Genomic DNA, 14,120 nt, shown 5'->3' with positions numbered 1-14,120 from the left:
ATTTGATTTGCTGACGAGTGATGGATGCTCTGCCTGGTTCGTCCTCTCGCTCCCTCCTCTCACGTCGGTCTTTAACCCGTGCAGACCTCAACTGGAGCGTGTTTGCTGAAATGTCTTTTTATTTATTTATAAAGCTTAAAAAGTAGCCAAAGCCTAGAATAAAGTGACCTGTAGTGTGCAGAAGTAGTTGAAGGGGGGGGATATAAACTGGGGAAAACAATGGTGAGTGCTGAATCAGCATTCACACAATGAGCCAGATTACTGAATGTGTTTGAGGCTTTTTTTTATTATTATTGGTACAGAATTGTTAAATAATAACAGCTCTCCTAATAAAGCTCCCCTGCAGAGTGAGTTTGCTGTCATTCTGGCCCGAGGGGAGCTGCTCATTTCTTCATGTCAGAGGTAGTAGGCAGCGTTATGCAACTAGCTGTTGTGTAACGCTTCTGTGTGCTCGTGGTTCGATCTTTTTTTTTTTTTTTTTTTCCTCCCCTCAGAGATAAAAAACACTCCCGAGTTCAACTTGTTAGAAAGTGGCCCGCCAGAGCCGAAGGTTGTTCCGGTGACTGGAGAGGCCGGTCTTCTCCAACAAACTGGGCGCTTCGGTTCTACAGATTAGGGCGGACTTTGTTGATTTTTTTTTATTTTTTTTATTTTTGTAAATGATTGTTTATATTCAGTGCCGTCATCGCTAAGTTGAGAAGTCGGCGAGTCCAGGAAGTTCCAACCAGGTGTCATCTTAACAACACAGGCCCGTTTACGGATTGTATAGCACTGACACACTGACCCACTTACCAGCTGAGCAGTGTGTGTTTGCTGCAGGTATTGCATTATTAAATGAACAGAATATGGACACGTAGTTCTTCTGAAGCAAACAAAGTGCTAAACGAAATCCTTGTAGCATTTAGAGTTATAATAATCTCTTTCTCTGTAGAGCCTGACTGCAGCATGTAACAAGAAGCAAGTTACCAGGGCACATGGAGATAAACTGGGCTTTTGTTATGTGAGGAAGTTCTGGGGTTTCAGAGTAATGTGTGTCTGTGTGTGTGAGGAGTAGACTACAAAATGGGGCTGACATCACCTAACAAACTGTAAATAAAGCGAGGTGAGACATCTCTCTGGTATGCACACCAGTCAAAGTCGCACCGTTGGCTCTGCGCGAAGCTGATAAACAGTAAAACCTTTCTGTAAGTTTCCCACTCTCGCCTGTACCGACAGGAACAACCGTGTTTCTGCTGCAGGAGAGGAGAACGATAAACGTTTTTTTTAACCTAAACTCACTAGTTGGCTTATTTTAAGAAGCCGCAGGTAACTTGTGCCTCAGATGTTGAAGTTAAAGTAGAGTTTTGTGAAGCAAAAGATGGAAATCGGCTTTTTTTTTTTTTTTTAAATTCAGTTACATTTTTACTTTTACTTTTTTATTTAAGTGTCACTTTTGCTGTATTTTCTGTCAGTGTGTCAATTAACATAATAAAACTGATTGCATGTGGTTGGGTTTTTAGTTTTACATCAAACACTTACCGATTTAGTCGTCTGTATTAGCTGTTAATTTTGGGATAGGTGTACAAATTCATCTAATTCTTTAAATGTTTTAAGTTCTCTCTAAGTTAATGTTCACCTACCACACTGTAGATGCAAGATAAATACATCTCACAAGTACGTATGTGTAATTGTCTCTTCATCTATATGTTAGGTGTTTCAGTTTGCTCCTAAAAACCCGCATGTGAATCCCTGAATATCAGTTTTCCAGCATCGGTTGTCTGTCTGTGTCCAGGCTTGGACATCGAGGCAGCCCGAAAAGAGGAGGAGCGGATCATGCTGCGGGACGCCCGGCAGTGGCTCAACAGCGGCCAGATCCAAGATAGCCGGCATTCCAAATCGGGAGGCACGGCGCTCCATGTAGCTGCTGCTAAAGCATACGTAGAGGTTTTAAAGTAAGCTGCCGTCTTGATTTCACCTTGAAGCTTTTATTTTTTTGTTTTGTTTTGTTGCGTTTTTTTTTGTTTTTTTTTGTTCTTATACCAGACTTATCTCTGTCTTTGCATCTTGTCACGTTGCCTTGTTGTGACATTGTTTCTATGGACTGTTGACACAGCTACGCAGCTCGAGCGTAGGAACTGCAGTAGCCCCCCTCCGTCTATTCTGGGGAGGCCAGCCAACAAACTCTGCCGCCGTAGATTCTTTTAAGATTTATGAACGTTTACCACGACTATTGGAGAACTAAATGTTTGCCCCAGTAACGGCAGCTGCACCACCTGAAGTTTCACGCCCAGCTTTGCCTAGGATTTCCACATTATCTGTCAATAACTTGAAAAGTTGGGCTATTTATTTATTTTTTAATAAACCTTTTACAGGATCAACCACATTTGCTAATTCAATCAATTTGCTCTCCTTTTCCTCTGCCCCCAAATCCCTCACTGCTGCAGGCTTTTAATCCAAGCAGGGTATGATGTAAATATTAAGGACAATGACGGCTGGACTCCTCTACATGCAGCGGCGCACTGGGGCAAAGAGGAGGCGTGTAGGATACTCGTGGAGAATCTATGCGACATGGACATTGTTAATAAAATGGTGAGTAACGAGAACGTTCAGCAACGACGTTCGCCGCAACTGTTAACTGTTATTTGATGTCTTTTTTTTATCCCCCCTCCCTTCAGGGCCAGACTGCATTTGATGTAGCAGATGAAGACGTCCTGGGATACTTAGAAGAGCTACAAAAGAAACAAAATCTGGTGAGGCGGTGTGAATGCTGATTGGATAATATATTCTATCAGCGCGGCGCATCTTAATCGGCTTGGATGAGCTTCTGAGAAGATCAGATTTCAGAATGTATCCTGCTGTTTTGTTTTTACTTATTCCAGCTGATGAGTGAGAAGAAGGATGTTAAGAAATCTCCTTTGATTGAAACGACAACCACAGGAGACAACAACCAATCACTACAGCCGCTCAAGAGGTAAAAAAGGCTTCGGTGGAAATATGGGGTGGAATTAGTTTTGGGTTTTTTTTCTCACGCCCCACAGCAAAACACACTCACGCTCTCTGCCGACTTGTGCCTCAGCAAAGAAACGCTACTTCTGGAGCCAGAGAAAACGGCTCCACGCATCGAGACCTTGGAGCCAGAGAAAGTGGACGAAGAGGACGAGGGGAAGAAGGACGACTCGAGCTGCTCGAGCGAAGAAGACGAGGAGGAGGATTCGGAGTCCGAGACTGAAGGTTGGTACTGTTTGCGTCCTAGACGTGCTCACCACGAACTTATGGTTTAAAAAGTGGCAAACTTGGAAGAAAGCTACCCGAAACATAATTGCTTTAATCTAATGTAACTGCCTGATGTTTATGATAATTGTTTTGCTTTTGAAAGAACATGTAACCTGTTAACGCTCAGATCATTTATGTTTCGCCTCCTCCAGAAAAACCCAAGCCAACTCCGGCGGTGAGCAGCAGCACGACGCCCGCCCCGACCCCGGTCAGCGTTTCATCTCCAACTAGCCCAACCAACCAGGTGACAACTCCCACTTCACCGATTAAAAAGGTAGGATTTAGTAGCCAGCGCTGTTATCTTGTCCTCTTTTGGACATAAAGCAACACAAGTTAGTCTTAAAAAAAATTCACTCTTAAAAGTTATTTGAGGACTTTGAAAGCTGCTGCACAGGCATGATGTAACTGTGTCACTTCTTTAAATAGTAACTGCCCTTCATGTCCTGTAAAGTCTGAGCCCTTGAACCTTGTTGGTAAAATAAAAAAAAAAAAATAGACAACCTTCAACTTTTGCTACCCCTGAAAAGCAGGGCACTTTTTTTTTTTTTAGCTGACTGCAGATTCTTTTGGTTCCCATAATTTAGTTTCAAGTCCAAATTCAAGGCCTTGACACACAGTTATCACAGGAAAATGAAGATTGCAAGCAATTTTCTTTAGTACTTAAACGTAGCAACGGGCTGCACAATGGGGACAATTAGTGGGGAATTCTCAATTAACAATTTACAAAAAAACAACAACCAACAACTATAAATTTAAGCAAATAAAGTGTGAAGTTCCAGATTAGCTTTTAGGAAAAAAGAATTTATCACTTTTGGGTTTGCTGCCCTCTGGTGGCAAAAATGAGGAAAGGAAAAACATAATGATGTCAAATTTCTTTAAGGACATGTCCCCCTTTTTTATTTTTGTTCCACTTGTTGCAAATATTAGCTAATCTAACTTAATGAGTGACTAATGGAAGCAATCTGAAAATGTTTTACATGGACATAATATTTTTTGTCTAGTATTTAAAGAAACCTTTGGTATTTTAGCATTCTGTTTGCAGTCCATAGCCACTTTATGTGACTTTTTTTTTTTTTTCCAGCTTCTTTGCTTGCGATAAACATCCAAATCTCATTTAAAGCCTGGTGTTCACACACCACACATTTCTTTTAATAAGTGAGCAAAACATTCCCTGTGTTGAGTTGCATTTGGTCATTGGCCATCGCCCTTGTTTGGCACCGTGTGGTGGAGCTAGGCTTTGAAATGCCCGTCCGTACGCATAAAGTGTTTCTTTTTGCTTCTGCTTCTGTCTTGATCTGTCATTTTCTCTTTCGTCCTTTGTCTTCCTCCCTTTCCGTATCCTTTTTTTTTTTCTTTTTATCCTGGGCTCTTGTCTTGGTTGGCTTTTAGTTTGATTATATTACACCTCTCATGCCTTTGGCGGAGCCGGGCTGTCCCGCGTTGTGGCGTCAAGGTTTGCGCAAAACTGGCATTTCTCTTGTGCCCAAAAAGCTTATGGTGAGGCATTGGTGTGCACCGGAGTTGTCGTCTCATCCTACATGCACTTGTGCACTCACAAAGCACTTAAATCCTCCCCCACTCCCCCGCCTAACCACCTTCGCCTGGTCCAGGTGATGCAGGGTTTTTCCACTCGATTGGGTTGGCCTGCTTTTCGAGCTCTGTGCAGCACTGAACCGATGTCTTCGGGAGGTTGCAGCTGTTGTCCGGCTCCCGTCAGCTGATGCTGTATGTTTAGACATCTTGCCGTTTATTAATCGGTTCCAGCTTCCTATGAGGTTTCAAATCACTATAGAAGGGAAGTGAAAGTTAGCCTTTTTTTCAAAGATGGGCAGCAGTAACTGAGCTGCATTTAATCACAGTTTGTGCAACACAGGAAGGCTAAACACCCCAGTGGAAAAATCCACCATTCAGTGACTGAACCTCCCTATCACTCATAAACATTACATGGTGCTGTTTTGACTTGTAACCAACAAATGCACTGCTAATTTTGTTTCTACATTGTGTATGTGTGCCTTCTGTGTTTTTTTTTAAGTTGCTTTTTCACCTTCTGACAGTTGTTGAAAGCCTACCTGTGGCCAGACTTACTCTAAAACCTTGTTTGAGTTGAGTTGATGAAGATTATAACCTGTTATAATTGTTTTTCCCTTTTGGTTTTCTCCCTAGAACCTAAAACTACAGGCTCTTTAAATTAATCTGACAACGTTTGACCTGATTGGTGTTTATCTTACTTAAGACGACTAAATCTCACAATCGCCACACTCATAAATGGATAATTTAGCAAAAGATTTTTCTCAGCTGCTGCCCTGTGCTGCTTTTTAGGTCCCCCAGCCTGCTGGAAAGGTTTCGACAAAGGTGGAGGAGGAGAAGAAGGACGAGTCTCCAGCCTCGTGGCGTCTGGGTTTGAGGAAGACGGGCAGCTACGGTGCGCTCTCGGAGATCACGGCCACGAAGGACGCTCAGAGGGAGAAGGACACCACGGGCGTCATGCGCTCGGCGTCGAGCCCTCGCCTGTCCTCAACTCTGGACAACAAAGAAAAGGAGAAGGTCTACCGTTTATGCCTAACAGAATATGAAGCGGAATACAATCAAGGTAAACCGTCAATGACTCGAGCCCGATTTATTTATTTATTTTTCTTACAGGAGAAGGACAAAGGAACCCGGCTGGCGTATGTGGCCCCGACCATCCCCAGGAGACTTGCCAGTACTTCAGACATGGACGAGAAGGAAAACAGGTGAACCCCTTGGAGCCAAGAAGTGGCTCTGTGCAAACATGCGTTGACGTGAATGACTCGTGTTGCTCAAGGCTGTGTGTTACAGGCAAAAAAAAAAAAAAAAAAGCCACGATGCTCTGCATGGTGTGTGCCTATAAGCATTAATAACAGTGCGCAGCTTAACAGACTAGACATGAAATGCGCACCCCTAGTATGTTTGTCAGTGTTTGTTGCCAGAAGTACGGGGGTACTATTCTAGCTTGTGGATTCCCCAGGGACTCGACTGCTCTGAAACGGAGTGGCTCGTACACCCGGCGGCGCTGGGACGACGACCTGAAGAACAGCGACGGGAGCTCCTTTACCAACAGAATGCCCAGCTACCAGCGCAGGTTAGCCCCCAGCGGCAGCACCGTCACACTCCTCGTCTGAGCCGGTCGATGCCCCGATGCCATCTGTAGTCGCTTCATTAGTCAGTAGATATCTGCGCACACGCTTCAGTTTGCAGTAGCTGCTGAGAGAAGCCCTCTCTCTGTCTCTCTCTGTCGCTGTCACAGAGTGTGTTGCATGACTGTACCTGTCCCGTCAAGGTTGCTGTTGAAAATGCATCAGGAAATTTAACGAGCCTAGATAAATCATATTCCAAGGGTTGTTTGTGTTCACATCAGATGCAGTAATGCTGGCTGTAAGCCACGTAGCGTAAACACCCAAATTTTTTATGTTCAAGCTGCTTGGGGAACTTGTCTTCTTGGCTTGACTTTTGATCTCGCCAGCAAACAAAGCCTTCCATCTCTAGCACTGTGCGAAGGGTTAAGGAGACGATTTCATTGTTTAGTTTTTACCTCAAACGAAGTGCTCTCGAGCAGCAGTTTCACTCATTTCACTCATTTTCAATGCAGTCCTTGTACACTTCAGGGGAATACATCTTTCTTTTTTTTTTTTTTGGTTGTTAAGCCACTTGACATTAATTAAAAACGGCACCGAACTAAAGGGATTAATTGTAGTTTTATCTAACAGACAACTTGGCAAAGAAGCTCATTTCTAAATTCTTTTATGGCAGTTTGTAACCTGCGGAGGTGTATCATTTTTCAGCTCGTCCGTCCACTGTATGCCATATTTTTCAGCTCCGATTCAATAAGAGGTTATGCAATTATTTAATATGTAATTTAAGCAAGCCTAGAATCAAACTGCTACCTTCTGTGAGCGTTATAAGAGATTACAGGGACATCTTTGCAGTAAAATCTAAAGAAATATCAGTCAGTTCAAAACTTGTCGAGTACTTTTATTAATTTAGGCAAAGTGTAGCTACTCCTTGTATGAACACGTCAGTGATGCGTTGACGCTTTATAGCTGTGACTGTCTTGTTTTCTATATAAATGTGTGTGTGTCTGTGTGTGTGTGCACCTCCACCGCTAACCTGCCTCTCTCGCCCACCTGCCTGCCAACACGCTAGCACGTCCCACACGCTAGCGCTGGGGCGGAGCGGCAGCACGCGGGACGTGCCAGCCAAGTCCTCGTCAACCTCCAGCTTGGACCCTAACACCTGTAACACTAAACCCTGGCAGCCACCCGCCTCCCACTACCAGTCTTACAGCATTTACCGCAGGTACACCCGGGCGCCCTCTCTTGTCTGCATCTCTGCTCTGTCGGGACGATTTTCGGTCCTCCCCCGTGTTCGTGTTCTTGGTTGTTTTGATCCATCTGCTTCATGAAGCTGCGTTCAGATTGTCTGAAACTTTACAGACAGGACAGCAGGACCAAGACAGGATGCAGGAATCAAACTCTTTCTATATTATTACACCCAAATGAATGGCTGAAATTAGTCTTTATCATTAGGGTGCTCCACACGGCAGCGTTTTTTACAAATATAAAAACATTTTGGCATCCACATGGAAACGGCATTTTAGGAGCCCCAAAACAGCCAAAACCCTCTAATCTAATCTAATCTAATTCACACCCCCGCCTCTAATCTACCCTACAACACGAGGGTGTCCTCGCCTTCTTGTTTTATATTTCGCTCTAAAGCATGTAAGCTTTCTGCACGTCCCCCACGCCTCGTTTCCTGAGCGTTACAGCTCCATATACAGCCCCGGCAGGTACTGTAGCTACTGCAGCAGTTTGGGTTGTTTTGTTTACGTATATATTTTTTAAAAACGACAAATAAAAAGATTGTTTTGGGGAGAGTTGCCTTTTTACGCAGTCAAGGCCTTAGCTTAGTGGCGAATTTGTGAAACGGCTGTCGTAAACATAAGAAGACTCCAGTTTTGTGTGTATTTTACTCTTATGTAACAAACGCAAATCTTTTACAAATGACCTGAATCCATCTCAGGAAAAAAAAAGACTTGCGGAATTGGATTTTGTACCATCAGAGCCACAGTCCTACTTTCATTCCCCTGCATTCCTAAATGCGACTCCTTTCTTTTTCTCTTCTCTTACAGCAGCTCTTTTGGCAGAAGACACGAGGACTTGAGTTCCTCCACCACCACCTCGTCCTCCTCCTCCACCACCTCGTCCTCCTCCTCGACAACCACCACCACCACCTCCTCGTCTGTTACCTCGCCGACAGGCCACCGCGGCCTGCTCTCCAGCCTGGGCTCCTCTTCCACCCGAACTGGCTCGGCCAGTCTCACCAGCAGGTGAATGTTTTCCACTTTAAGCTTTGGTGTGGAAAAGTTTCTCACGGCTGTAAATCAGAGCTCGGAGTTTGTGTCCGCATGGGTTCACGTCACTCTGTCAGGAGCTTGTTTTTAAAGCGTGTGTATTAACAGGTACTGGTCAGAGGAGAGTGCAGAGAGGGAAAAGGAGAAGGAGAAAGAGTCTGCAGCAGTAATTCCTACTATAAACACTGGCTCTACCACGACCACCACATCTACCACTACCACCACCGGCCTGTTGACCACTGGCACAGGCTCAGAACGACGCAGGTAACACACCTTTCTGTTGGATAAAAAAGGCATTTTCACCTCATTTTGTCTTGAATGTTTTTTTTTTCTTTACAGCTTTTTGGCATCTTTTAAAATTTGATAAGGAAAAAAAAAAAAAGCATTCTGAGCAGCTCCAGGTTTTAAAAAGGCCGCCGTCAGTCGAACAGTAATCCAGATGCTTCGTTTCAGTTTGAAACCGGGCGTGCGTCTGTGGGGGATCCTTTCCTGCACCGACAAAGCGACGGGAGAAAGCGCGCGCTTAAGTGGGGTCGGGCGCGTTTCTCGGCGCGGCAGTGCTGAAACAAGCCACCTGTCATGGTCGGGAGTTAGGGGCGGGGGGCCGTTTAACAGCCCCGACCGCTCCGGCAAACGTGGCCATATAAGGAAGGTGGGCAGAAGTAGCACATTTTGCTCAAGGCCAAAGTTCTGTTCGGCTCTGAAAGAGTTCATACTTCTGTGTGGCCAACAGAAGCACACTCCAGACTTTTTTTTTCCCCTTTTTTTCTGTCTGTCTCTCTCATGAGCTTCAAGTTAACACAGCAGAAGTTTCAGTTGGAGATTTGAGTTGTTTTATATCTCACAGAAGCGTGTTGGAGTTCTCATTTTTCTCCTGAAAGAGGCCTACCTTTCCACTCATGCAGCACTAAAATATTATTACCCTGTATAAATATTGTGTATTTATACGCAGGTATTGGTTTTCACAGTAAATTGTTCAGTTAAAGGCTTCTTAGGTTTAATAAAGTGAAACATGGAAGTACGCCACTCTGGTAAGTGCCTTTTTGTTGCAGGAATGGGCATCTATGACACTGAAACATGAGTTTAAAACCTATAATTCTGAGTCTAAATGATTTGTTTTTGGTTTAAAGTTCTTGTGTGTGGTGGCCATTTTAAAACATTGATGGAGGGTAGAAGAAAATATCCGAGTCCTGGAATTTTTCATTAGGACTCTTAAACGGTGAAGGTTGCATTGGAGGGGTTTTTTTTGTTTTGGTAAACCTTTGCTTTTGTGCATCTTTCCATCAGGTCGTACCTGACGCCGGTGCGAGATGAGGAGTCGGAGTCTCAGAGGAAAGCTCGCTCCAGACAGGCTCGACAGTCCAGGAGGTCCACACAGGTTAGCTCGCTTCTGAGGGGGGGGGGATCGGTCTGTAATCAGCTTCTGTGCTGGTGAAAAGAGCTGATCATTTCAGAGAATATTATCTCAGAAATCAAACTTCTAAAAGCACCGATACGACAGCAGGTCCAGAACTACAGATTTCACATAAGAGATGTTTTTTTTTTATTCTAGGGTGTGACACTGACTGACCTGCAAGAGGCTGAGAAGACAATTGGTAGGAATCGTACCCCAAAGACCCGCGAGGAGGAGAAGGAGGAGAAGGAGAAGCAGGACAAGGAGAAGCAAGAGGAGAAGAAGGAGACGGAGACAAAGGAGGACGATTACCGATCGAAGTACCGGAGCTATGAAGAGGTACCTTTTCTGTCACTTTGCAATAAGAGAAACTACGCTTTGAAATTCCCTCCAAATTTACTTTTCCTTCTCTCCTCTCCTCCCCACCCATATACCAGCGCTATCGGCCATCATCTTCCTCTTCCACCTCGGCCATTTCCACCGTCAGCGCTGCCTCCACAACTCCCTACTCGAGCAGCACGTTGTCCTCCAGTTCCAGCTCCCTCAGCAGGCCTAACAGTCTGACGGGGATCACCTCCTCCTACAGCCGTTCCTCTCGAGATACAGAAAAAGGTCGGTGCTTTTTTTATTTATTTTTAATTTTTTTTAAATCTGATCACGTTCAGTCAACTAGTTGGGTCTTTGCAAGTCTTCATAACTTTGTCCATCACTAACCATTACGGATCAAAGCTGTCAGTCAGCTGCAGGCGTTTTATATGGATGTAAGGCTGAGTCCCACCGGGCTGGAATCCCTCTCCGCAGGTCAGCGTTTACATGGGCAAACGGCCACGAGCCGATTAAGAGCGTTAAGACAGAAAGGGATTGGGTTGCCCTTTTTTTTTTTTTTTTTTTTTCAAACAAACCAGCTCTTCTATTTAAGCACAAATCCACAAAGTTTCCCTGGGAAAACAGAAAGGCCGTTTTGTTCCCTCAGCTGGAGGAAACACTGACCTCATTGTTCTGGGACTAAACGCTTTCTGAACTCCGGCCAGGTTCGCTTGTCAGGATCAGGCCTTGTTGTGTTCCTCGTTTCACCTGAGCTGAAATTCTTGATCGGATTATTTTGGGCTATTTGCACAGTGATGTCAACAGAACAAAAAAAAAAAGGGTTAAATTTGTCACTGGGCCGGGGGTCAAAAGTGGGTCATGGAGGGTGGGAAAAAGAACAGGTACTTCTAACGTTTTCACTTTTAGATCGATGAATGTGTAAAGCCTGGATATGTGGTTTTTTATTTTTGTTTTGTTTTGCTTTCTCACATCATTTTGACAACGTCCGTGTTTCCCCGATCGTCTTCCGAACGGACAGAAACAGACAAAAAGGAGGAGGAGAAGGAGGGCGAGGACAAGTCCCAGCCCCGCTCCATACGGGATCGCAGGCGGCCCCGCGAGAAGAGACGGTCCACCGGGGTGTCCTTCTGGACTCAAGATGTAAGAGGGAGCCGCCGTTTCTAAGCCCCGCCCTGCAGCTCCAGGTGGTCTGCTTTGATGTCTCTAACCATCTTCTTTTTTCTTTTTTTTATGTACAATATTTAATTCCAGGGTGACGAAAATGACCCTGATCAGCAGTCCGACACGGAGGAGGGCAGCACCAAGGGAGAGCCACATGTAACTAAGCTCACACACACATACACACACACACACACTCTCATGGCAGAAAGACGAGACTTTAGCCTGTCAGTCAAATCAAACTGGTCCTATTCTCTTTCTACAACACTTCAATCTGTTTGATTTCTGCTCCTGTTCTCTATTCTTGTCCTTCCTGTCTCGTCTCATGCCATCAAGGCCACGGAAGTCCTCCCGTCTGTGATACTCACTCCTTTGCTCTCCGCAGCTCCGATCTCCTCCCCTCTCACGTCTCTTTTCTTTTCACAGTCTGCTACCTTTTGAATATTTAAAAAAAAAATTTATTCCCCCCCCCCCCATTTCAATCTTCCGGTGATTGTCTGTCGGTGACCTTGCGAACCGAACACTCTCTCGCCCGTAGATCAGTGGGTTTTCAAAGCGTGCAGGCGCACAAAGGAGAGGAAGTCTGGGTCTTTGGGTTTTAAGGCTTAACAAGTTATTCATCGACTCTGACTTTAGAAGATGCTCTTATAGGACTAACAGTACTTTCTGAACACTTGTGCAAAATGAGTTCTGAATGGCATTAACAGCAATTAAAAAATAATAATTATTATGATCTTTCTGCCACTTGAATTGAAATAAATACCAGAAATAAGCTGCGTCATCCACGCTGTTCGTGGTCGAATTAACATAAAGCAGAAAAGGGCAGCAATGTGGAAACGCTGCCAGACGAACTTCCTGTTTGGAAGGGAGTGTCATTTTGCAGGATAACAGAGAGAAGACGGCTGTTTGAACACAGCCATCAGGGAGACAAGGAAGACTCGCGCCAGCTGCTTGCCATCATTTACAGTGGGTGGAGCCGGGGCCAAGCGCTAAATAGGAAGCAAGCGATTATCTCTGCGTTTAGAACCTAAAACATACAGGAAATTCTTTAGGTCCAGCTCCTAACGGGCTGCTCGAACAGTTAACCCTTCTGAATCTGCATTAATGTGAAGTTGCATACATTATTGTTTCATCTTCTGCCTTTTTAACGTGTCGTTTTGTGTTCCTTTCCTTCCAGAGCGACAGATTGTCCAGGTGAGTTCCACTTCCTTCACAAAGTCTTTGTTTTTTTTGGTTTTTTTTGTGCTGCTGTTCACTTGTGTGTCGGGCTTGTAACCAAGTGCCTCGTGTTTCCTGCTGCAGGAACGAGAGCACTTCATCTTTAGATCGCAACGACGCCCTTTTTAGCCGCAGCTACGGCGAGAGTCGAAGGCCGTACTCCAGCCGACTGGACCGAGACGACGCCACTGACTACAAGAAGGTCCACACTCTGTTTGCTTGCTTTTCTTTGTCAAAGATTATAGACCTATATCAGACAGAACCTCTTGTTTTAGGACAGTTAGGATTCAGATATAGTAGTGTGACCTTGCCTCAAACAGAGGGATTAGAGTTTGGATGTCATTTGTTTCTTTATTTTGACGCTGGGATGATCTTTTCTCAGCTCTACGAGCAGATCTTAGCCGAGAACGAGAAATTGAAGGCCCAGTTACGCGAGACAGACCTGGAGCTGGCAGACTTGAAGCTACAACTAGAGAAGGCCACGCAGGTATGTGGAGTTTACGCTTCATTCGTTAAAGAAACAAAGCCTTCCCGCGATAATCAACGTCGTGTTTCCTTTCTTTGCAGAGGCAGGAACGCTACGCCGATCGATCACAGCTCGAGATGGAGAAAAGGGTAATCACACAAGCACTTTTTCAACAACCTTCCTCTGGAACTTTTGTGTTTAAATAACGCCATAACTGGAAAAAAAAGCTAACCTCTGCCTCTTGTTTGTCTCAGACTAATTTTTTGTTGTTGTTGTTATTTTTTCAAACAACTAGTTTTTGTTTTTTTTTTACGTATTTTGAGTGCTTATGGTTTAAACAGCCCAGTAACACTGCGAAATGGGTTTATGTCTGAAGGTAACAAGCAGGCCCCATTATCATCTGGGCGGCGGTATGATCTCTCCCCGAGCTTTGGAACCGTTTCCCCTCTCTGCTGCTGCCTGCCGTGTCACTGTAGCTGGCGTCAAAAAGGGGCGCCCAGAACACTGCCACCTTTTTTTTGTCTTCTCACCTGTTTTTAAACCTCCGTGGCAGCGTGTGGTCACCACCTCTCTGTAGACTGCTTATTTTATAAGCACCCCTCACCAGACATGCGAGTGATGACTGTGTGCTATCACGACGCCCTCACCATCTTTCACACCTCATGTTTGAAGTGTTCTCCTGGTTAGATTTTTCCTTTTTGACATGTTTAAATTCAACATTACGCCTTTTCCCACCCCGACAGGAAAGAAGAGCTCTAGAAAGGAAGATTTCTGAGATGGAGGAGGAACTAAAGGTACCACCACACACACACACACACACACACAGGAGGTTTTTTTAGTCTTGTAAAATGTGCTGTTAAGTTATAAAACTAGATCACTTTTTATATACTGCTTCAAGAGGAAACGAGCAGAAGTAGAATCTGACTTGGGGAGGCGGG

At 44.7% G+C, this 14,120-nt stretch overlaps 1 protein-coding gene across 9 annotated transcripts in view; it reads left to right on the top strand.

The window, feature by feature from the left end:
* The window catches only part of ppp1r12a (protein phosphatase 1, regulatory subunit 12A), a 44,247-nt gene that overhangs the window by 21,955 nt on the left and 8,172 nt on the right, over nt 1-14,120 (top strand). For 4 of the 9 annotated variants that reach the window (XM_025004950.2, XM_017411667.3, XM_017411668.3 and 1 more), the window contains exons 4-25: nt 1,772-1,931; nt 2,424-2,568; nt 2,655-2,729; nt 2,859-2,950; nt 3,056-3,210; nt 3,405-3,526; nt 5,572-5,796; nt 5,893-5,984; nt 6,239-6,352; nt 7,414-7,566; nt 8,399-8,596; nt 8,729-8,884; nt 9,908-9,998; nt 10,173-10,352; nt 10,451-10,625; nt 11,359-11,480; nt 11,592-11,657; nt 12,676-12,692; nt 12,801-12,918; nt 13,099-13,203; nt 13,284-13,331; nt 13,926-13,976. In XM_025004950.2, coding sequence (XP_024860718.1) covers nt 1,772-1,931; nt 2,424-2,568; nt 2,655-2,729; nt 2,859-2,950; nt 3,056-3,210; nt 3,405-3,526; nt 5,572-5,796; nt 5,893-5,984; nt 6,239-6,352; nt 7,414-7,566; nt 8,399-8,596; nt 8,729-8,884; nt 9,908-9,998; nt 10,173-10,352; nt 10,451-10,625; nt 11,359-11,480; nt 11,592-11,657; nt 12,676-12,692; nt 12,801-12,918; nt 13,099-13,203; nt 13,284-13,331; nt 13,926-13,976 — 2,660 coding nt within the window. The remainder of the gene's footprint in view (nt 1-1,771; nt 1,932-2,423; nt 2,569-2,654; nt 2,730-2,858; nt 2,951-3,055; nt 3,211-3,404; nt 3,527-5,571; nt 5,797-5,892; nt 5,985-6,238; nt 6,353-7,413; nt 7,567-8,398; nt 8,597-8,728; nt 8,885-9,907; nt 9,999-10,172; nt 10,353-10,450; nt 10,626-11,358; nt 11,481-11,591; nt 11,658-12,675; nt 12,693-12,800; nt 12,919-13,098; nt 13,204-13,283; nt 13,332-13,925; nt 13,977-14,120) is intronic. The other 5 variants (XM_025004952.2, XM_017411671.3, XM_037981208.1 and 2 more) reach the window with 4 other exon arrangements.

Source organism: Kryptolebias marmoratus, linkage group LG18, assembly GCF_001649575.2.
Source record: "Kryptolebias marmoratus isolate JLee-2015 linkage group LG18, ASM164957v2, whole genome shotgun sequence".
NCBI lineage: Eukaryota > Metazoa > Chordata > Actinopteri > Cyprinodontiformes > Rivulidae > Kryptolebias > Kryptolebias marmoratus.
Note: the sequence above shows the minus strand (reverse complement) of the source record. Positions and strands in the feature narration are given on the sequence as shown.